The sequence below is a fragment of the Megachile rotundata genome, chromosome 2, assembly GCF_050947335.1.
Source record: "Megachile rotundata isolate GNS110a chromosome 2, iyMegRotu1, whole genome shotgun sequence".
NCBI lineage: Eukaryota > Metazoa > Arthropoda > Insecta > Hymenoptera > Megachilidae > Megachile > Megachile rotundata.
This window is the reverse complement of record NC_134984.1, coordinates 15,196,530-15,221,228: the sequence shown is the minus strand read 5'-3', so window position 1 is coordinate 15,221,228 and position 24,699 is coordinate 15,196,530. Positions and strand designations below refer to the sequence as shown.

At 37.6% G+C, this 24,699-nt stretch overlaps 1 protein-coding gene across 4 annotated transcripts in view; it reads left to right on the top strand.

The window, feature by feature from the left end:
* The first annotated feature begins 672 nt into the window (after positions 1-672).
* The window catches only part of Lmpt (four and a half LIM domains protein limpet), a 145,868-nt gene continuing 121,841 nt past the window's right edge, over positions 673-24,699 (top strand). For 2 of the 4 annotated variants that reach the window (XM_076542053.1, XM_076542055.1), the window contains exon 1: positions 673-812. In XM_076542053.1, the coding sequence (XP_076398168.1) occupies positions 768-812 (45 nt within the window). In that variant the 5' untranslated portion in view covers positions 673-767. The remainder of the gene's footprint in view (positions 813-24,699) is intronic. The other 2 variants (XM_076542057.1, XM_076542054.1) reach the window with 1 other exon arrangement.

The following is a 24,699-nucleotide window of genomic DNA, read 5'->3' as shown; positions in this document are numbered from 1 at the left end:
GCGGGAGGAGGCGGTGCGAAGGATACCACGTGTTTCGGAGTATGCGACGAGCAAAATTCTCTTGCGCATGCGCGAACCGCGGTGCTCGTCGAGTCGACGAGTTTCAAATCTCTTATCGCAGACCGCGAAGCGTGCTTCTCCACGAAACGGTGCGCGTTTTGCCCGCAACACGGTGAACGTTAGTTCTCGAGTGTCGTCGACGAGATGCCACCGGATACACAGAGAGTATCGGATTCGAGCTCGCTCGCGGGAATCGATAATCAGTTTCTAAACGAACCTTGAGATCATTCCAGGATCGAAACATAACCTTGGCATACTCCTTACCGTTTCGTTATCCGCGCGAACCGTCTCGATGCACTCGACGTATCGTTTCGATTACACGTTGCGAATAACCTGTTGTTTCTGAAATCAGCAAACCGTGCTCGGCGCAATACCGATGCGATCAATCGTTCTGCTCGCTGACAGTCGCTTCGTTCCTCGTCGTCCTTTGCCGGTCGGGTCGCGACACGAAAACATTCGATCGGACACCCGATCAACACCGAGCGATCCGAACGGCACGCGAACGTTCAGTTATCGTGCGCGCGCGTAAACGATGATGCGTCGAGGAGGCTCTAAGCTCCTCGAAGTTTAAACTTTTCATGTGCGTTCGCGCGTGGCGTGTCGCGTTATACCAACGACCACGGAATTACTGTTGAGTGTTATCCGCGAGTTCTAACTGCGAGAGTGTGAAGGAACAAGTCGATACGGTACAACACGATTTCGAGAAAATGAACGGCGTGCAGCGGATGCCTGTCGATGCCTTCGACTCCAGGGTGAGTTTACGATCTGTTTAAATTTGTGACAAATTAGCTTGTAACATAAGCATGAACATTGCTACGTATAGAGTTAGTCAAACTGATACTTGGTATCAGATCTACGGTCGATACTATCGAAAATCCGTTTGATACGGAAGTATCTTATTTAGCGAAAATATCGATACTTTTGTGTATGTCTTCATGTAGGCACAACAGGAAAATCGTTACATAGAAGTGACATTAATTCTTCGATATCAACTTCGTCCATTTCTTTCAATCCGGAAGTGCGTAAGTTTAACTCAAAGTGAAGTGTCAGATATTGCAAACAAGGAAGATATGTCATACCGTCATGACACGAAGTTTCATTTTAAACTGCACAATATTCCTGCGAATGCGAATATTGTATTCGATGTGTTTGAATATAATCGTACGGCGTGAAGATAGCAGTATGCGTCTACGCGGGAAAAATTCGTAGTTGGTGAACGAAATGATTCGTGACATCACGAATCCGCGGTAATCAAAGAAAAAATTGTCTGCGACAATCTGCACGAAATGCGTCTCGATTTACGAGGTTATCGGCGGTCGATGAAGTAAACCGAAGCAATGAAGGTTATTTAAAAAGCATCGTTCGACGCGTGTACACGTAATCGGGTCGACCTTGGCCCGCGTAACCCAGTACATACGACGCCCTTGAACGGGGTCGTTACTTCTCGTGGAAGCAAACGATCGTACAGTTTCTATCGTTGTCTGGACACTGTTCGTTAGTTATGCCTAACCATGGCCTCGATAGACGTTCCATGTTGAATATATTTTGCCTTCTTTCCGCAATCCGATTAGTCCTTGATAAAGTATTCTTATCGCCATTAACAAATCTTGTCCGCAAGATCAAGATTGATCACCTGTTCCTATTTTTATAGCGGTTACTCATTTTTTTCTCAGATTTAATTTTATGAAATTGAAGATTATAGGGTTGGAAATAATAAAAGGAGATTGAGAAAGTTCGGAGGGTATGGATGTATGTAATTCTAACTGTTCACTGATATTTCTTGTTCTTTAATTAAATTTATGGTGTCACCACTGACCCCAATAGATAAGTTACGAAGTGGGTATTGTTTAAAGTAGAATATAGAATACGCTTTGATAGGGTCAACAGCGCCGGCGAGTTAATTTCCGCGGCATAGATTGTTGCTTCGTTCAGCTTATGTCCGAGGATTCCCTAAGGAATCACAGCTATTTCTGGAACCATGGTTTTTGGTTGCAAATCATTCTTCTAACATTCTCCACCGCAAAAACGTTCATTTACTTTAATAGTCATTTACTTCAATAGTTATTTACTTCAATAGTCATTTACTTCAATAGTTATTTACTTCAATAGTCATTTACTTAAATATAATCACTTTACATAATTCATCAGCGGCCCCTGACTTTTCATTAACAAAAGGTTTAAGGTACATCAAAAGCAAAATAATTATACATAATAAACGTTGAATTTCATATTCCGCGACCCTGGACACCCAAAAAATATTAAAGGCTCCTAAATGCATTTTTATGCAAATATAAGTGGAGGCATAGGGCTGCAGGTTTTATTGTGAAGGGGGTTCCACGAAGACGTGGAAGCATCGTCGGCATTTTAGGGGTTCGCATCAATCAAAACAGTACGACTTTTGTCATCCTCGAGTCGCCAGGCCCATTCGACGAAACGGAATGTCCTCGGGACTGGTTACCAAGAGGACATCGATCGCACCTAGATTTATACTGTTCAGCCACGCGTGTCGATTCTACTAGCTGAGTCTTGGGTTCCGTGTTGCATTTATTTTTCACGATGCACAATTTTTTTTAAAGAATATTCACTTGATCTTGCAAAATCAAGTTCAATTATCAATTATGGACCTTTTCAGTGCTAAACATTAGGTTACATTAGGTTTGATGTGCTTTTAGGTTAAGTACATTAGGTACTAGGGAGGTTTTAATCATTTTTAATCATTCATACACATATCATTTTTATTTATATAGCTATTGGTATTAACCTTCAGTTACAGGAACATGTAGAACCCTTTTAGGTTAAGTAAATCAGGAACTAGGGAGGTTTTAATCATTTTTAATCATTCATACACGTATTATTTTTATTTATATAGCTATTGGTATTAACCTTCAGTTACAGGAACATGTAGAACTCTTTTAGGTTAAGTACATCAGATACTAGGAAGGTTTTAATCATTTTTAATCATTCATACATGGATCATTTTTATTTACATGACTGTTGGTATTAACCTTCAGTTACAGGAACATGTAGAACCCTTTTAGATGAAGTACATCAGGTACTAGGGAGCTTTTAATCATTTTTAATCATTCATACATAGATCATTTTTATTTACATAACTGTTGGTATTAATCTTCAGTGCATGAACATGTAGACCTCTTTTAGGTTAAGTACATCAGGTACTAGGGAGGCTTTAATCATTTTTAATCATTCATACATGGATCATTTTTATTTATATAACAGTCAATATGGTTATAACCTTTAGGTTACGTTAGAGGAACATGTAGAACAGCCGTAGAACAGCATTACAATTAGTCGTATCAGCCATTTCGAGCTCCTAAATCCCCGATGGTAATACCGATTCCATCACCGCCTGATATACACGCGTCCGCGGTACTTAAAAGGTTAACGGTTAGATTAATCAGCTTTCTCCAACGCGAAACAAAAAAGCAGCAGGACGTTTAATTGAACGTCAGTGGCGATCATTTGCATCGGAGAGGAAAAAGAGGAGAGAGTCAGACGACGATGACGACAAGGGAAACTCGTATACACCGGTATCTGGCCGCAAATGCGAGCCGACTTCACCCACTTTCATGTCTCCCAAGGTGGTCACCGAGAGAGCATTACCATTCGGTAAGGGGCAGGTTGGTGTGCGTACGTGTGCGTCGAACATAACGTGCAATTAGGTGTCTTAACACCGAGGCCGGTGCACCAGGTAACGCGATACCTGTACCCGGCCTATGGCAACGCGACTCCATCGAGCCAGAGGTTGGACTCGAGAGCTGGGTCGACACGCTAGTGTCGATTTCAACCCTCCGGCCTGTTAAACTTTCCTTCGAGCTCTCTTTCGAAACTGGTCGAGCTTTGTCGATTAGGGATTCGCGGAGATTCAGGGGTTAAACCAGTGGCTTCTTTCATGGAAGTGAATATGTTCATATGTTTGTTGTCTCATATGTTTTTACGTGGTCCTGTAAGGTTCTGAAGCTTCATACGGAACCCTTTATCTTATCAAGTTGATAACGCAGAGTGTGTTGTAGGAACACCAAATTATGTGCAACAAGAAGTACACAGTATGTCGGAAAAATAACGCAACTTTTTAAATAGAAAGAAAAGAATTATTTTGCCTAAATTAATTTTTTTTATTCAAAGTCTCTTCTGTATCAATACGCTGGGCACAACGTGTGAACTCACATATGAATAATATGTAAATGACCCAATTTTTGTTAGATGTAAGTAATTTAATAAATTGTAATCATAATTGCAGCAGTAAATTGTAATTGTAATTGCAGTCACAAATTGTAATCGTAATATCTAATTGTGAATAAAAATGCAACGACGATTTGTATAACACGTGAATTCGAACGTGCCTTATCTGAAGAATATCCTTGCATTTGAAGGATGTCTTTGAGCGATGTTTGAAAGGGTTAGACTCGAAGGCGTAGTCGAGTGTTAACAGAAGTCTCCGAAATGCTGTTTACGCAGGCTGGTCGCATGATAACGTTACCCCTAGAGAGGAAGTTGGTGTAACCGATATAAATAGCGTTGACGAACCTCGTGCAATCTCGTAACGCGATCGCCCCGCGATTTCTCGCGCTTTTTGCCGGTCGAATAAGAAGCGGCTTTCGAGACGCCTTAATCGATCGACCTGTTCGCGGACAAAAGATTTAATCGTTGCAACGAACGTAACCGTTCTCCCATTGCGTAAGCTATTTACACGCGGTGATAGCGATCGGCGAGAAAAAACGAATCACGCGATTGACTCACTCGTCAAATCTTGAACGAGTCTCGAGGATCTATCTAAAAGTAAAAACCAATATTTTGCCACGATCGGCGATGTTTCAACGTTGAAAACCGTGACGAGAGACGGACTTTGTACACGCCTTTCGGACAGGTTTCAGAAGAGGAACTTGCGTCGCAGGAAACGGTAGTCGTCGGATTTTAATTGAAAATGTGTCGTTTACGTAACGATTTCTTCGACAAACGACGTTTCAACGGATGTACCACCGTAATTGTACAGCTAATTAAATTGGCACGCCAAAGGATCTCGTTTCAATATTTTGCTTAGACGACGGTTGGCGCAAGGTCTCGAGTTATTAAGATGCGATAAACCAGTCGCGCGTATCGTGGCCACGAAGGCTGCTCTATCTTGAAGTCCGAGTGAAAGCAACGGGAACTCATTCGCTTGGACATTGTTTTTGTTTTTCCTTTTTCCTATCGGATCAATTCTTTTTTCTTCCTTTTCGATTGAACTTTAGTTTCGCGTTACTAGCGAGACTTTCACGTGCTCCGTTTACTCGTGCTTGCGACCGATATTGCTCGATTCGAATGCGGTAATTTTAGCACTTTTGATGTTCAACATTTTTCATAGATTAAAACTTTTAGGACCTCTGACAACTTCATTACTTTCAATAGCAGGTCTAAAAAATTTCAAAATTTTATATAGATATTAAATTTAGATATTTTTGTTAGAATCAGTGAGTTCCTCAGCGTCTGGGGTACGTTTGAGGATGACACTCGTCACAACACTTGTGTCATGACACGATACATTTATTCACTTGATATAGATATTAAGTATAGATACTTGTTAAAACCAATGAGTTCCACAACCTTTTAGGTATACTTGAAGCCGACACTCATTACGACGCGATACATTATTCACTTGATATAGATATTTGTTAAAATCAACGAGTTCCTTAATTTCTTGAGTACACTTGAAGATGACACTCGTCACGACACTTGTGTCATGACACGATACATTTATTCACTTGATATGGATATTTGTTAAAATCAAAGATTTCCTCAACCTCTTAGTTACATTTGAAGCCAACACTCATCACGACATAATACATTTATTCACTTGATATACGTATTTGTTAAAACCAAAGAGTTCCTTAATATCTTAGGTACATTTGAAGCCAACACAGGTCACGTCACTTTCCTCCAACCCTTCAAATTGAGACATTATTTAAAATGTACATTCCTGAATCACAGAAAAATTGGGCACTGAGAATGTTCCTTCAAGTGAATGCAAGAAGCACTCTACGAAAGTGTTTTACAGAGTCGTGTTCACACCCGAAATTGGGAGACTGCAAACAGTGCCAAGTACTGCATTTACCCTTGCTTCCTAAAGTATCCCTCGAGTATCCTTAGTAATTTACTGTTACTCGATTTATTTTTATCTTGTTTTCTCTTGTATTTATATTTCTTCTACAAACTGGATGTATCTGAAATAAATTGTTGCATGAAATACTGTTTTCGTATGTTACTCCGTGCTCCAAAATCTTGGGATTAGTTAATATACTCATAACCATCTTATGATCATATGTATGTACCTACATCATATGTTATCGTAATGTGTATATGATATATATGTTTCTATATCATATATCATAATGTGTATATGATATATCATATATCATATTATAACTCATGTACTAATAACCATCTTATGATTATATGTGTGTACCTACATCATATGTTATCGTAATGTGTATATGATATATATGTTTCTATATCATATGGTATCATAACGTGTATATGATATATCATATATCATATTATAACTCATGTACTAATAACCATCTTATGATTATATGTGTGTACCTACATCATATGCTATCGTAATGTGTATATGATACATATGTACCTATATCATATGACATCATAACATCTATATAATATATCATACATCATATCATAACTCATCTTATGATTAGTTCAACCCACTCAAACGAACAAACATTTCAAACAAATCGCCACCTAAAGTTATCATTTTCACACCATCATTCAATCATCCAACTTGCAAGAATACATCAACATTGAAAGACATACTACATCGATAAGGGTATATCTTATTATCGAATCAGATGTAAAGGATATTGAAGTGGCACACCACTGAATGTTCCCAATAAACAAGGAATAAATTCCGTGCACGCCTCTCCATTCTTTATTTCTCATTGGCCAGCATCAAGAAGCCTAATCGTTAAGCTCTCGAAAAGTAGGGCTATTGTTACCTTACGAAATTGCGGCGATAAAAGGCGCGATCGATCATCGGTTCGGTCGGACAGGCCTCTATTAATCTTGTTTCGCAAGCGGCCAGGCCGCGAATCGCGAGTTACACGGTGTATTTAAGCGAACGGCTCATTTGCCGCAATTAGGTCAATTATTATCATTTGCTGGAACAAGTCGTAAAACGGCGCGAGACACTGTTAGGAAACGAGCTACTGCTCCGCTTTCGTGTTGTTTTTTTTTTTCTTTCTCGTTTGTAATTTCCATCGTTTGCGGGATTATCCGCGTTCTTAATCCGCGGTGACGCGTCTTGAAAAGAAATCGAACGATCGCGAACTTCCGTGCTGCTCCTCGAACTTCCGGACGGCGAAAGTAGGATACGTACCACTTTTTTTGGTTTGCTATGCTTTTTCTTTGTATGAGCTTATTGGTGAAATTGGAATAATCGAGTTGTTCGCCATTTTGTTTGCTTCGGACATTTTGACTTATTGTGTCACGCGACGCACATTATACTTAAACCTTAATTGTATTTACATCAAGACTGAAGTTGGAGTTTAAAATTAATTATCATTTGCATAACGAAGGATTCAAATGTAAAATATATTTAACACTTCAACTCTCCTCATTTGTCTCAAAATTGCAGTAATAATCAGTTACCTCTGACTTTGCTCTTCAAGTTCTTTTGAACCCACTGACTCCTTAATTAATAAAATATATCAAGATAGGGGTTCTCAATAAAATGTATTGCAACAGGGTGGAGTAATGGACAAATTTTTCTTTGGTCACAAGTAGTAAATAAATGATAATATACATATGCAACCAATCTATTTATCTGAAACCTTTATAACATTCAAGAGAATGTGATCAACATGGTAGAGCAAAGGACCCTAACATGATCAAGTTTGTGGATATTTTGCAGTAGCTGATTAGAGAAGCACTGTATTGAATCGATGAGACGCAGGTATATTTTGAAGAGGATCCAACCAATAAGACGAACCAATCCTAACAAGGTTAACCAAAATCCACTCGAGAACCCAAATGGGAACTTAAGTAGCTGCTGATCGGATCAATGAATCAATTTGATAGTAGAGTAACCTAAATCTAGCGCAGGGGCTAACTCAGAATCCTACAGCTTCCAAATCTAATTCGACGCAAAGTACGCAAGTACTTGCAAGTGTTGAATTAGAGCAAGTTTGAATACACTCGAAGTGATTAATGGATTAAATGAAACACTTGTGTATACGCGGCAAGCAATATGCGTTGATTCGAGTCTGTAATTAAGTAGATAATTATCGAGCGATATCTGAAGAATGCGTTAATTGCTCGAGCGCAGTTTCGTCCTAATCACTGTTCGCACCTGTGGGAACGATTATACGCGAACGGTTTCAGATCAATTATGCTGTTAGAAATGACTAGTAGCCAAACCGGGTGGTATTCAGACATAATTCGAGCGAAGGTTAATCCAAGAAATAAATGAATTGTCGTAACCCGAAGGAACGTACTTCGTCGCGTTTCCATAATAGTTGCGGTAATATGATCACGTAAAGACTACATTAACACCGAATGTTAATTGCACGAAAGACGGATCGCTGATGAGTCAGTGAATGTCGTTAAAATCGTTAAGAAACACGTCTCGGAGGGATTTCCATTTGGTGTCGGATTAAAAAAAATTCGAACGAGGAAAACAACACGAAATTACGCATCGCGAGGAATTTTCACTTTTGCGATCGACGTAAGGCGAACGGACAAGCTACTCGGAGGAGTACCAAACATAGTTTCGCGATTTACGAGGCTACCATTTTTGGACGCGAGTTCCGATTGAACGTATCGACGTAAATCCGATTCAATTTCGAAACGGCTTATAAAGCGGACGAACAGAGAGAGAAGGAAGACGAACGTTTACGCGTGTCGGAGTACGCAGAGAATCGTGCCAATGTTGCTCGTGTCGTGTTTTCATTTACGGTTAAACGAGTTCTCGTACGACGAACATGGTTACCGAGTTAAGACCAGAGAATCGTCGCGATCGGAACGATCTAGTCGATCGAACGACACCATTAGCGATTCGGCGTTCGATTTGCGTCGAATATGTATAGCCATTGATGGCTTCCATAGAAAAACTATAGAAGGCAATATTTTTAGGGATTTTACGGTTGGTGTCAAGAGGTGGGATCTAGAAATCTGAAAATTTAGGGATCTGGAGCCCTAGGTATCTAGGGATCTAGGGATATTTTGGGATCTAAGGATATGTTGGGATTTGGAATATTTTGGTATGTAGGAATGTTGAGATCTAGGGATATGGGGATCTAGGGATATGGGGATCTAGGGATATGGGGATCTAGGGATATGGGGATCTAGGGATATGGGGATCTAGGGATATGGGGATCTAGGGATATGGGGATCTAGGGATATGGGGATCTAGGGATATGGGGATCTAGGGATATGGGGATCTAGGGATATGGGGATCTAGGGATATGGGGATCTAGGGATATGGGGATCTAGGGATATGGGGATCTAGGGATATGGGGATCTAGGGATATGGGGATCTAGGGATTCTTGGGATCTGGGGATTCTTGGGATCTGGGGATTCTTGGGATCTGGGGATTCTTGGGATCTGGGGATTCTTGGGATCTGGGGATTCTTGGGATCTGGGGATTCTTGGGATCTGGGGATTCTTGGGATCTGGGGATTCTTGGGATCTGGGGATTCTTGGGATCTGGGGATTCTTGGGATCTGGGGATTCTTGGGATCTGGGGATTCTTGGGATCTGGGGATTCTTGGGATCTGGGGATTCTTGGGATCTAGGGATTTGGAAGTTTAGAAATTTGGGGTTTGAAGAGTCTAGGAATTTGGGGATCTGGGGATTTGGGAGTTTAGGAATTTTGAAAGCTAGGATTTGGTGATCTAGAGGAATTTAGGGATCTAGAGATTTGGAGAGCTAAAAATTTGTGGATTTAGGGATTTGAGAAGTTAGGAATTTGATCATCTAGGGATTTGAGTATTTAGGAATTTTGAGTCGTAGTAATTTGTTACCATAAGAATTCGATTGCATAGACATTCTGCAATTCAGTAATTTGCGTATCTAAAAATTTGAAGGTCTAGGAATTAAGGAATCTAGGAATTTGGAGATCTAGAAATATGACAATCCAGAAATTTGTGAACCTAGGAATTTAAAGACATAAAATAACCCTTCTGAAAATATCCAAACAATATACCAATAATTAAACAAAAATTTCAGAAGAAATTTTCAATATAAAATTTTCAATATCCCAAATTTGTATTTATTAATGTTAAAGTAGTTGCGTTGCTCGGAAACTTGCAACAGAAGACGTCAAATACCTATTACTAATCAGTATATTATGGAGATGCAGAAACCCGATAGCATCGCCTCTCAATTAATGATCAACATCAAGTTTAATTATCCGAGTGAGTTGCCTCGCTTTTTTCTTCGAACGAAGATTTATGTCTTCATCTTTGATATACAAAAGAATGTTATATTGCCTCGACTATGTTTGACGTAACCTTAATACGCTGCAATTAAATTAAAAACGATTCTCAACTTGGAAAAGTGCTTTATTGGAAAAGTGATTTTTTAAATATCATTACATTAGCAAGGTTTCCATTTCATGATAAATTTGATAATTTTAGAAATTTATGAGAAATATTTTTATTTATAGGAAATAGCATACTGTATAGGGATATTGTATAGGAATATTTATCTGGGCGAGTTAAATAATTTTTATGAAAAATCGAGTCTCAGATTGTCACATTGACTGCTACAGTGAAGTAGTTAAAAATTTTTATTAGATAGTCATTTTGGTTTCAACAAATTTTACCAAATACGTTCACAATACTGTCATATTTATTATCCACAGTTTCAAACAATCAATACATTTATTTGTAACTAAGAAAACGAATAAATTCGTATATAACAAATTTCCAAGTAAGAACAAATTTTCATATTCGAACAAACATGAAAATTTGAGTCATCTACACGTGGGTGATGTAGTAGTCAACATGTTATTCGCACATATGCTAAAGAGTAGATCCAATCCGCGATATCGCGTATCGCACGTTAAATTCTTCAAAAAATATCAGTTTACCGAAAACCCTGTACAACTTTAAAATAAAAATTTCCCTCGGTCAATTTAGAAATCGTTGATTTATTAGAAACCCAGACAGAAGACGCGAAATCAACGTAGGACTTCCGTAGGCGGTTACACGTGTACCCGTTCATCGGAGAGATTTCAATTAACGGTGACTGACGATCGTCCGGGCGAGGTAATTGCCGTTAACAAAGCAGCCTCGGTCTTTTTGTTGTCGATGAAACGGCTCCTTGTTTCTCGCGACTTAAACGGTTTCGCCTGTTAATTTTCCTTAAACGTTCTCGCGACTAGGACGAAACGCTTCCACAAACCTTCGGTTGCCAGCGGAAAAGCGGTTTTAAAGAGAAACGCGAGAAAGTATAGAGGAAGGCTCGTTTCCTTGGCTCGCGTGTCCGCTCCGTGACTCGCGATGAAATTCACTCGGGAATCGCGTGACTCCCGTGGGATGCTTGCCTAATGTTCCAAGAGGAATCATAATGTAACGCGGCCAACTACGCTCGCATCGACGTCAAAGCGTAGCGGCTTCGCAAACGGGACGCCGCTAATCCCACGAGACGCGTTTACCGAAGAACAAGATGGATGACTGGCGGCTTTCAGGAGTGGTCGTTTAATTCTTTCGAATATTTATGTCGGAAACGAGGGATTAAACGCTAGATACGATTTTACTTGAATTTTTTGTGGATACGAATCATCGTATTTTTATATTTTTGTATATTTTTTATTTAGTTTTGTATTTGGTGCGTTCTTGTGTTTACTTATTTTTATACTTGGTGTATTCGCAAATTTATTTATTTTTGTACTTGATGTATTCTGAAATTTATATATTTTTATACTTGACGTGTTCTTGAATTTATATATTTTTATGCTGAATGTATCTTTGAAGTTACATATTTTTATACTTCATGCATTCATAAAGTTATATATTTTTATACTGAATCTTTCCTTGAAGTTATATATTTTTATACTTCATGCATCCATAAAGTTATATATTTTTATATTTCATGCATTCTGAAATTTATATATTTTTATACTGAATCTTTCCTTGAAGTTATATGTATATTTTTATACTTCATGCATCCATAAAGTTGCACATTTTTATACTTGATCTATATATTTTTCTGATGTATTACATCTTGACGTGTCTTTACATTTATACATTTTTTCTGATGCATCCTTCCATCTTCACGTATCCTTACATTTATATATTTTTATACTTGATGCATCTATAAAGTTACTTATTTTTATACTTGATGTGTGGTTACATTTATATATATTTCTCATGTATCCTTTCATCTTAATGTATCTTTACATTTATACATTTTTTCTGATGCATCCTTCCATCTTCATGTATCCCTACATTTATATATTTTTATACTTGATGCATCCATAAAGTTACTTATTTTTATACTTGATGTGTGGTTACATTTGTATATATTTCTCATGTATCCTTTCATCTTAATGTATCTTTACATTTATACATTTTTATACTTCATGTATTTTAATGTCTTTACATACATCATTATTTATGTTCATTAAGTTTATTCATACTGGATGTATGCTTAAATATGAACTTCTGTATTCATGCAATATTTTATAAAACAACGTTCCTACAACTTTCGACCAACCATTGCAGAAATCGCTTTTAAAACAACAAAAGTTACACACACTTACAAAATATTCCTTTTCCCGGAACGGGCCAATATTTAGCATAAATCTGGACAAACACACGTATTTAAGAAAGTACATGTTTCCTCGAAGGAAACGTTTTCTGACAGATAATTGCGACAGAGGACGAAACAACAATAGCGTGACACGATTTTGATTCCTCCGAAATCACGGCGACCGTGAAGCGTGGCGATATTGCGGAAAAAAATTGCGTATCGGAGGAAAGTTCTTGGCAAGCTTTGAATCGTAGAGAACAGCTCGTCGAAGCATGAAATTATAAATGAATCGAACAATCGCCAGTCATCCAATTCATTCGGGATCCCGGGAGACTGAGAGAAGATAGTTTGCACGCGAGTCGGAATTAAAATACGCACGATAATTACTGACTCTAAAAATGACTCACGTACGATTAAATCTTCCAAGGTTCTCCGGTACGGTTTATTGAAATATCGAATAAAAACACGCACTCGTTGTCGTGATTAAACCGGGTATCTGATAAGCACGCGTGAAGTTATCGATATTATTATACACATCGATCAGGCAACTCGTGATCGATCATGTACTCGCTAGATTATCCAGTTGTTTACTTATCTTGCACGAGTTAATCACGAATTAATCAACCTGCGTGTTCACTGCAAGGTAAATCATTCGTGAACACATTTTTCAAGGAAAAAATGAAATGTCTCAGTTTTATGACGGTGTTGCATTTATGATGGTGTTAGTTTCTCAGATTAAACTGAAATTACCGGTCAGTTCTATGAAAGTGGGAGGACAAAAATTAACAAATTTCTTCTTGAATTTTGACTTGATGGACCAGCAAGAATGTGAGTCTAAACGTTTTCCAATAAGGCATCAGCTTTCAGGCTGCGATTAATTGGATCGAAAGTTTTGAGATAGGGTGTCAACCCTATCACGGAAAAGGTGAACACATTGTTCGCGATGTGTATAGCTAAGTATAATCAACCACGCCCTTTTCAAGCCTTATCTAGGCTGCACCCTTCGATCTTTTTTCATCCCCTTCGTCCTCGAAAGGTTGGCGTAGATTTTTCCTTCCTCCCGAGGGAATCGGCTTTCTTACGACTGAGAAATTCTTTTATGTTCACTGTTTTTAGTACTTGTTTATGAACAAGATATAGATTAATTGATAGAGACATTTATGGAACGTTTAGTCATTTTCAATTTAAGCTTCGGAGGATCAGCGCCATTTTGTTTGGAACAGGTTTCTGACACTTCGAATTTTTTGCTGTTGGCTAAAACTTTTTAGTTGAAGCTAGAAGAAAAATTTTTTTATTATTAATTATTACTGGTTTGCATTATGATTATTACATAGATGTAGTTTACATAGTTATTTTTAATTTGAACTTCGAATTGAGGCATCGACGCCATTTTGTGGCGCTTTTATGTCAGCAAACTGGGACTTCTAACTTTTTGAAGCTTTTTAGCTGAAGTTTGCTAAAGAAAAGTTGTTATTTTCTTATTATTAATTATGATGACTGCATTATGTTTATTATATATATGTATAGATGTAGTTTACATAGTTTATATAGTCATTTTCAATTTAAGCTTCAAAGTAATGTATCAGCGCCATTTTAGGATGCTTTATGACATCAAACTAGGACTTCTAACTCTTCGAACTTTGTAGCTGAAGTTTGCTAAAGAAAAGTTGTTATTTTCTTATTATTAATTATGATGACTGCATTATGTTTATTATATATATGTATAGATGTAGTTTACATAGTTTATATAGTCATTTTCAATTTAAGCTTCAAAGTAATGTATCAGCGCCATTTTAGGATGCTTTATGACATCAAACTAGGACTTCTAACTCTTCGAACTTTGTAGCTGAAGTTTGCTAAAGAAAAGTTGTTATTTTCTTATTATTAATTATGATGACTGCATTATGTTTATTATATATATGTATAGATGTAGTTTACATAGTTTATATAGTCATTTTCAATTTAAGCTTCAAAGTAATGTATCAGCGCCATTTTAGGATGCTTTATGACATCAAACTAGGACTTCTAACTCTTCGAACTTTGTAGCTGAAGTTTGCTAAAGAAAAGTTGCTATTTTCTTATTATTAATTATCACTACTCTGCATTATGTTTATCATACATATGTAGATGTAGTTTACATAGTTTACATAGTCAATTTCAATTTAAACTTCAAAGTGAAGTATCACCGCCATTTTGTGATGCTTTATGTCATCAAACTAGGACTTCAAACTACTCTGCATTTATCACACATGTATCTACACTTAACTATTTCAAACTGCACATTAAACCAAACAACACAAGTATACCAACATTTCAAAGTCAATTTGATTCAAGTAAAAAGCGATACCGACATTCACCTATCCGTAAAACTAGGGTTTCTTTCGCTATCGCGTCTTGTTTCGCTCGAACATTCTCGAAAAGGCCGTATAGCTTTTTAATCTGTTTGAAGGATCGTTGTAGAGAACACGAAGCAAGCGGATGGACGAGTAATCGTTGCGTTTGCTCGAAGGATTTCGTTCGGAATCGTTTGTGCGGGAAATTGCTTGCGTTTGACTAAACGTGCGGGTGTATCGATCGCCCGAGTCAAAGAGGAAAAAAAATATGAAACATCCTGCACGATATCGTACAATGAACCATGCTCTGGCAAGGTCGTTACGATTTCATCGGAATATTCTTTTATCTCAGCTCAATTTCCGGCAACGCTGCCGTATTTGACCGGAGATTTAACGAGAGAAATTACACTGCGTTCAAGTTCTCGTGTGTTTGCCTTTAAACGTTATGAAGCGATTGCATTCGAAATATGATTCGTACCGGTTCTTTGATCTGCACGGTTAATTGGTATCGCGTTAATTGAGGATACGGAATTGTGAAAGGTTACGTAATTCGAGGTTTTGGTGAACGGTGAATCGGATGTAGATTTGGGAGTTTTGGGAATTTTTAGAGTTTGGAGTAATTTGGAGATTTTGGGATTTGAGAATGTAGGGAACTGCGAATCTAGCGATTTAGTGGCATAAAAATTAGGAAATTCAGAGATTTGGGGATTTTTGGATTTGGAAATGTAGAAATCTGAAAACCTAGGGACTTAGAATTTAAAAAATTTAGGAATCTACGAATTTGGAAATATAGGTGTTACAAAAATTTGAAATTTAGGGACATAGAAAAGTTCAAATCTGGGAATCTAAGAATTTAGTGATCTAGGAATTTTGAAAGCTAAAGATACGCGAATATAAGAACTTATAGACAACCCAGAAAGTGAATCTCTAAATCTGAGAATATAGGAAGGAACTTAAAAACAGTATACACGTTATTTAAAACAAGCCTACTATTACTCATCAGCATTTCGTCCACCTCAACCTCCACGCATTACATCACCACGAATATCGGCAAGCCACGCACATGTACTTACGTCCCTTTCCATGAGCCGACATCTGGAACTCTGGCAGTAACTAATTTAAGACGTTACACAACCATAACGAGCGATATCTCAGGGCCAAGTTCAGGATAATGGTATCCGGTCCTCCGATACGGTTTCCGATCAAGGTTGAACGCGTGTCGAGGACGCAAGGATTCCGTGTGCCAACGAGAATCCTTCGAGGACACCGATATTTAGCCAGGATAATAGAGAAATCGGGGTCGTGATTGTAACGCGTGGAACAATACACTTTGAGACTCTTTTCTGCGAGATGCTTCGTGACCGGATTGAAACAGGTGCCGTAGCTAACGGCCATTCGGCCTGATTTTACGTCCAACTGCCACCGGCTGTCCCTTTTTTGGCGATCCTCGAGCGGTTGCATCGGGACAGAGGAGAACAACGGGTCTTTGCATGTCTTTGCCTGTTCGAAATGAATACGTGGGAGTCTGAAAGAAACAGAGCCAGCTAGGCAAAAAGGAACAGAAGAGGCTTTTCATCCAAGATCGTTTCGCGTGCCGTTCCTATCGTTTCGAATAATGTTTCCACGACAACGTGTCCATTCATCAAGGATAGCTCTCGGATTTTACACGCCGCTCTATCCTTTGCTAGATCGAAACCGATACTGTAATTCAATTTTAACGTTCAACTTGCTCTTCGAGCAGCTGTGCTGATGTTAACAGATGTTAAAGTTCACCAAATTCTTTGCTGATTTTGGATCAAATTCTACTCGTTACTCGTCCCTTTTTTGGTAATTGACACGAATTTCCCTCGGGAACAACCACTATAATTCTGCACGTTTCATTTACTAAGGAAAGCAGATAAATTTGGGGTCATTGCTTTCGTCCAAGGTGTGACAACTCGATAAGCGTCGACCCACACGTTCATTGTTTCTTCTTGGTGAAGCAATTTTTATCTATCATTCGCCAATTTTTTTCTCTCACTTGCATTCTGAACTGGTCGGCTTAACCTTTTCATGGCTGCTGAAAAAACTTTATGTCTTTAAATTCTGATTTTATGGTTCTAGAAATCTTTATTTAGATCTTCTAAAATTATTAAAACTTCCAAAATTCACAAAACTTCCAAAATTCACAAAATTCTAAAAATTCTAAAAATTCTAACAATTCTAAAAATTCTAAACATTCTAAAAATTCTAAAAATTCTAAAACTTCTAAAAATTCTAAAAATTCTAAAAATTCTAAAAATTCTAAAAATTCTAACAATTCTAACAATTCTAAAAATTCTAAAAATTCTAAAAATTCTAAAAATTCCCAAAATTCCCAAAATTCTCAAAATTTCCCAAATTCCCCAAATTCCCCAAATCCCCAAATCGTCCAAATCCTCAAATCCCTAAATCCCTAAGTCCCTAAATCCCTAAATCCTCAAATCCCCAAATTCCCAAATTCCCAAATTCCCAAATCTCCAAATCCCTAAATTCTAAAATTCCAAAATTCCAAAATTCCCGAGACTTCCAAACTTTCCAAACTTTCCAAAATTCCCAAATCCACAAATCCCCAAATTCCCAAATTCCCAAATTCCCAAATTCCCAAATCCCCAAATCTCCAAATCTCGAAATCCCAAAATTCCCAAATCCTGAAATCCCCAAATCCCCAAATGCCCAAATTCCCAAATCCCCAAATCTCCAAATCCCAAAATTCCCAAATCCTCAAATCCCCAAATCTCTAAATTCTAAAATTCCAAAATTCCCAAATCCCAAAATTCCCGAGACTTCCAAACTTTCCAAACTTTCCAAAATTCCCAAATCCACAAATCCCTAAATCCTCAAATCCCCAAATCTCCAACTCCCCAAATTCCCAAATCCCCAAATCTCCAAACCTCCAAATCCCATAATTACCATATTCCAAAATTCCCCTATCCCAAAATCCTCAAATCCTGAAATCTCGAAATCCCAAAATCGCCAAATCCCAAAACTCCCAACATTCCTAAAATACCATCGAGTTCCCTCCTGCTTGCATTTCATCTCTGCCTACCCAGATTTGCATCAAATTCCCCTGTAGCGAAAGGGTGAATCCGCAAAAATCTAATAAGAGTCGGCTGATTTTGACGCAGGTATGGTTTATTTACGGTAACGTCAATTAGCGAGCCAAGTTTTCGCTAACAGTTTCATAAGCGCCGTGCGTAAAAGAGAGAAGCCCGAGCAACGGACGTAAATCCTCGAGAGCAGATTTACTGTGACGGAAACAACGAGCCGGGAGGATTAACTTTGAAGATACAGCCAACAACGTGTTACCGTCGCCGATTATTTAGGAGGAGCTCGCGTGTGTGTAACTCGGAAACAGAATGTAACGTGGTCGTTCATAAATTATACAATGGCGTACTAACATCGTTGAACCGGAGGGGCAATTAACCCTTATTAGATCAAGTGATACGACCCTGACACAGCCAGGAACCACGGTCAATCCTGTGCACCCGACCTTAATGTAATTTAATAACGCTCTTCCTTGTCCCTGTTTGGTATACATGATGCACTTTTTTCTATCGGAAGGTAGTAATGTTTATAATAGGGTACCTTTGTGATATTTATTTTTGGTCAAATATTGAATTATTAATTATAATACTGTTCTGATAGTGTTACAATTTCAAATGATACTGTTACAATTTCAAGGTACTTCTGTCTTATTCATTTCTGCTTGCAAACGTGGGGTTGAAAGTTATGAGACTGTCTTTATATTGTCATTAGTGTTATTATGATTTGTAGGTACCTTGTGTTATTCATTTCTGCTGTAAAATATTGGTTAATGAATTGTGATATAGTCTTCATATTGTCTTCAACGTTGCTACAATTAGAAGACAGTATTGCGTTATTCGTTCCTGCTTCCAAACATGGGGTTGAAAATTATGATACTGTCTTTATATTGTCATTAGTGTTGTTATGATTTGTAGGTACCTTGTGTTATTCATTTCTGCTGTAAAACATTGGTTAATGAATTATGATATAGTCTTCATATTGTCTTCAATGTTGTTACACTTAGAAGACAGTATTGCGTTATTCATTTCTGCTTTCAAACATGGGGTTGAAAGTTATGAGACTGCCTTTGTATTGTCGTTAATGTTGTTCTGATTTGTAGGTACCTTGTGTCATTCATTTCTGCTGTAAAACAGTGGCTAACAAATTATGATATTGTCTTTATATTTTCTTCAATGTTGTTACACTTAGAACTTGGAACATGAAAGCTTGCAAAAGTGTACCTTCCTCAATAAAAAAAACTATCCAATACTCGGAAGGAACCTCAGTATTTTTTTCCCTAGAATAGCCATGGGGTTAGTAAAGCCATCCATGAATCTATCAAGCAGAAAACGGGGGAATCTTCCCTTGCAAGGCTGATTATTTGTTTCGTAGAACCTAGGAAACGGGACACTGTTGTGCAACGATATCGAACAGCCACGTGTCGTCGACTAAGAAGAAATGGAAAGGAATCGTTCGAGCACTTTGGTATATAATCCAAACGACTTTCCATTAAGTAACTAGACGCGGCTAATGGATTACCAGCTCCTTAGCGTGATTTCACGTGATTAGTACACATAACGGTTCCACGAAAATACTTTGTTGAAACAATTTTGTAAAACTCTTGAGAATCATATCATGGTGAATAAAGAAGTGGTATGCTGAGTAAATTGAACGTTCAAGGTTCAGTCCCTAAAAAATGGTTGCATAAGAAGTTTTTATGGTTGCATAAATTGTAGTGACAATAACGATAATGTTACAGCAGTGACATAATTTGTGTTCAATATTTTGTAACGAAAATGAATAATGCAAAGGTAGCTTGTAACAATCTTAACGATAATATCAAGACAGTATACGACAGTATCATCAAGACGTTGTTACCCAATGTTTCGAGACAGAAATGACTATTGCAAAACTGTCTTTTAATTGTACCGACGTTGAAGACAATATCATAATTCATTAACCAATGTTTCACAGCGACCATCGTCATATAGTGGCGATATGGTAGCCATATTGTCTACCACGGTCCACTATAGTGGCTTCTGCGACCATCTCTCTGCACGACAATCCACTAGAGTGGCTTTCGTATAATATACGTCACATGTGTGACCATCTCTCTGCACGACAATCCACTATAGTGGTTTTCATATAATATACGTCACATGTGTGACCATCTCTCTGCACGACAATCCACTATAGTGGTTTTCATATAATATACGTCACATGTGTGACCATCTTTCTGCATGACAATCCACTATAGTGGTTTTCATATAATATATATCACATGTGTGACCATCTCTCTGCACGACAATCCACTATAGTGGCTTTCATATAATATACGTCACATGTGTGACCATCTCTCTGCACGACAATCCACTATAGTGGCTTTCATATAATATACGTCACATGTGTGACCATCTTTCTGCATGACAATCCACTATAGTGGCTCTCATATAATATACGTCACATGTGTGACCATCTCTCTGCATGACAATCCACTATAGTGGCTTTCATATAATATACGTCACATGTGTGACCATCTCTCTGCATGACAATCCAATATAGTGCCTTTCGAATAAGTGCCTTTCACATGTGTGACACATAATGTTTTAATTCCCGAAAATCCAACTCGCACCAAAAAACCTTTTTCCCCGCATTTATTTTTACCCAAAGCACATCCGAGTACACAATTCAGATCGACAGTGTTGGAAAACGCGGAAACGCCAGCTTTCCCGAGTTAAAGGAGTTCGATCGAATCGAAAGAATCCCACGCGAACGGCATTCTTCGCGCAATAGTTGCTCCCGTTCCATCGAAGTAACAAAAATACGCGTACGTGCTTTATATACGAGCGGAGATATCTGGAGTAGCGTGTCGGACACGTGAGAGCGAACGCAGGTGACAGTGACCCGGGAGCTGGAGCGGGAACGCAGCTTGCTCGAAAATGCATTCGTAGCCTATAAGCACGCGTGACACAATCGTTCGGGAATGTCAGTGTCGGAGGGCCATAGGTTCTATGGTGTCCCGTGGAACTCCTGCTTTTTTCATCTATGCGTTAACTTTTATATTAGTCCTCTGAAATTATGCACCTACCGCAATATTTGTCGGTTCTTAAATGTACACAGTATTGAAGACAAATGTAAAATGTACGTACATAAATACTTTAATGTACTTGTCTTTATAAAATGTGTGAAGACTTTGAAGGCTTTGAACTTGTTTTGATAAAACGTATACGGACTTCAATGTGTATATTTGTCTTGATATAAAGTATGGTAGCTTCAATGTTTATATTTGTCTGAATAAAAAGTGCACTAGCTTCAATGTGTATACACTTGTTTCAGTAAAAAGTACACAGACTTTAATGTGTATATTTGTCTGAATAAAAAGTATACCAACTTCAATGTGTACTTGTTTCAGAGTAACGTATATAAGCTGCAATGTGTATGCTTGCCTCAATACAAAGTATATATATTTCGAGTATCTATATCAAATATAAAAACAATAGCAAAAATATTGGATATCAGATAATATCGATATTGATGATGATCTGCAATTTTGCAATAACTGATATAATATCAACTTCAGCTGTATTTGTCTTATTTATTAAATTACATGATAAAGTGTGTATACATATATGTACATGTGATACCTCAGTGATCATTATGTTAAGTATACAATTATTAAAAAAAAAGAAATGTACCATTGCCTTCAAGATATTAAATAAAATTTGTCCTCAAGTTATTTAATACAACAGACCCTTAAGATATTAAGTACAATTTGTCAAGTTATTAAATAAAATTTGTCCTCAAGTTATTTAATAAAACAGACCCTTAAGATATTAAGTACAATTTGTCAAGTTATTAAATAAAATTTATCCTCAAGATATTAAATAAAATTTGTCCTCAAGTTATTTAATAAAACAGACCCTTAAGATATTAAGTACAATTCGTCAAGTTATTAAATAAAATTTGTCCTCAAGATATTAAATAAAATTTGTCCCCAACATATTAAGTAAAATTTGTCCTCAATATGGTAAATAAAATTTTCCCACAAGTTATTAAATAAAATTCTCCCTCAAGATATTAAATAAAATTCACCCTCAAGACATTAAATAAAATTCACCTTCAAGTTATTTAATAAAAATCACCTTTAAGATATAAAATAAAATTCATCCACAATCAAACAATCGAAATTGGAAGTCACGTATATTGTAATAATCGATTTAACCAAAATATCTCGTGTTTGATGGTTGTTTTTTCGCAGCCGTACGTCGTAGGTCGTTCAGCAGTCTCCTATATGAATAATGTAATAAAGAAATGCTAATCAAAATACTTTGGAGCGCTTTGTATTAACGAATCCACGAGCTGGCTCGTGTTAACGATTCGATGAATCACGACCGATTGCGCGTCGAAAGCCGTGCAAGAAAGGGAAAGCCCTCGAGCCTGAGGGATGACGTAAAGGAACTGTGTCGATTGCCGGTTTAACCCACTCGATTGTGCGCTCGTTTTTCGTATCTGCACTGAATAAATCGTGCCATTAACATTCTTGTCCCTTCGGTGAAATTACGTTGCGGAACAATAAACGATTGAGCGTTGATTTCAGATGGGGAAATTCACAGTGGGGATGTTTTATCCCTTGACTTGGTAGCGATGTACCATGATATCGATGTTAATTTACGTAGTAATTTATGTTATAAGATATGACAAAATAATTTATGTTATTAGCTACGTAAAAATAATTTATGTTATTAGCTACGTAAAAATAATTTATGTTATAAGCTTTGCGAAAATAATTTATGTTATAAGCTATGCAAAAATAATTTAGGTTATAAGCTATGCAAGAATAATTTATGTTATAATCTATGTAAAAATAACTTATGTAATTCGTGTCATAATAATTTATGTACTAATCTATGTAAAATTAATACAGAGGAAATTAAGTAATGTTAATTTACAAATTTAAGTAACAATTGAGGAGTCTCAAGTTTCTACATTCTCAAATTCTTATGTGGCCCCAAAGCGTTATACCACGACATTCTAATATTCCCAAATCCTTATACCATCAATGTCCTATACCTCCAAATCTATGTACCTTGAAATCTCTAAAACCTTGATATCCTTACACCCTCAAATCCCTATACATCCAAATTCCTGTACTCCCAAACTCCTATAGCCCTAAATTCCTATATTCCCAAATCTCTATATTTTTCAATCTCTATACCACCTAATTTCTATACCCTCAAATTCCTATACCTCTAAATTCCAATATCTCCAAATTCTTGTACCCCCAAATCCCCTTATGCCAAGTACCTACATGACCAATTCCATGTACCTCCAAATCTATAATATGCTCAAATTCCTATATCCCCAAATTCCTATATACCAAATTCCTATACCCCCAAATTCCTACATCGCAAATTCCTATACCTCCAAATCCTTATATCCCCAAATTCCTATACCCCTAAATTTCAATATCTCCAAATTCTTATACCCCCAAATCCCCATATGCCAAATACCTACATCACCATTTCCATGTACCTCCAAATCTATAATATGCTCAAATTCCTATATCCCCAAATTCCTATATACCAAATTCCCATACGTCCCAAATCCATACATCCCAAATTCCTACATCTCCAAGTCCCTACATCGCAAATTCCTATACCCCCAAATCCTTATTTTCCCAAATTCCTATACCCCCAAATCCCTACATCCCAAATTCCTATACCCCCAAATCCATACATCCCAAATTCCTACACCTCCAAATCCCTACATCGCAAATTCCTATACCCCCAAATCCTTATATCCCCAAATTCCTATACCCCCAAATCCCTACATCCCAAATTCCTATACCACCAATTCCCTATACCTCCAAATCTTTATACTCCCAAATCTCTATACCTCCAAATCCCCAAACCTTGAAATCCTAAACGTCAAAATTTCCATGCCCCAAAATCCTCAGATCTCCAAATCCACATATCTTAAAATAATTAAACAACAATTCAGTAATAATAATTCTCCAAAAATTTACAGTTTGCTGTAAATGTACAGTTTGCTAATATTTCAAGAGGGTTGGTAACAGAAGTACAGGCTCTTACGATAAACAAACATCGATAACTGCACACGCTGCATCTCTGCATCACTGCAACCTCATAATTACACGAGGCTAATCCTAGCTGAGCTACTCGAACCGTCTTCGTTCGCTCCAGAAAAGACCCACCAGTTCTTTCACGAGGCGGGCTCTAATTTCGCGAGGAATAGGCGAAAATGAGCGCTGACATTGAGTGATGTCACGGGACCGGAAGTGGCGTCATTTTAACTGTCCGATATAAAGCATAAATAATTCCTGTCTGGCGACCTTTATTATTCGACGCTACGCAGCCGGCATGATAATCCGTTTCTTCGAGTCTCGAATTCTTCGTATCGAATCGGAGGCGTTGTTCCCAAGAACGGCTGATTCCCACAGAGACCATCCGGTAGAAACTACGAAGAAAGAAAGAG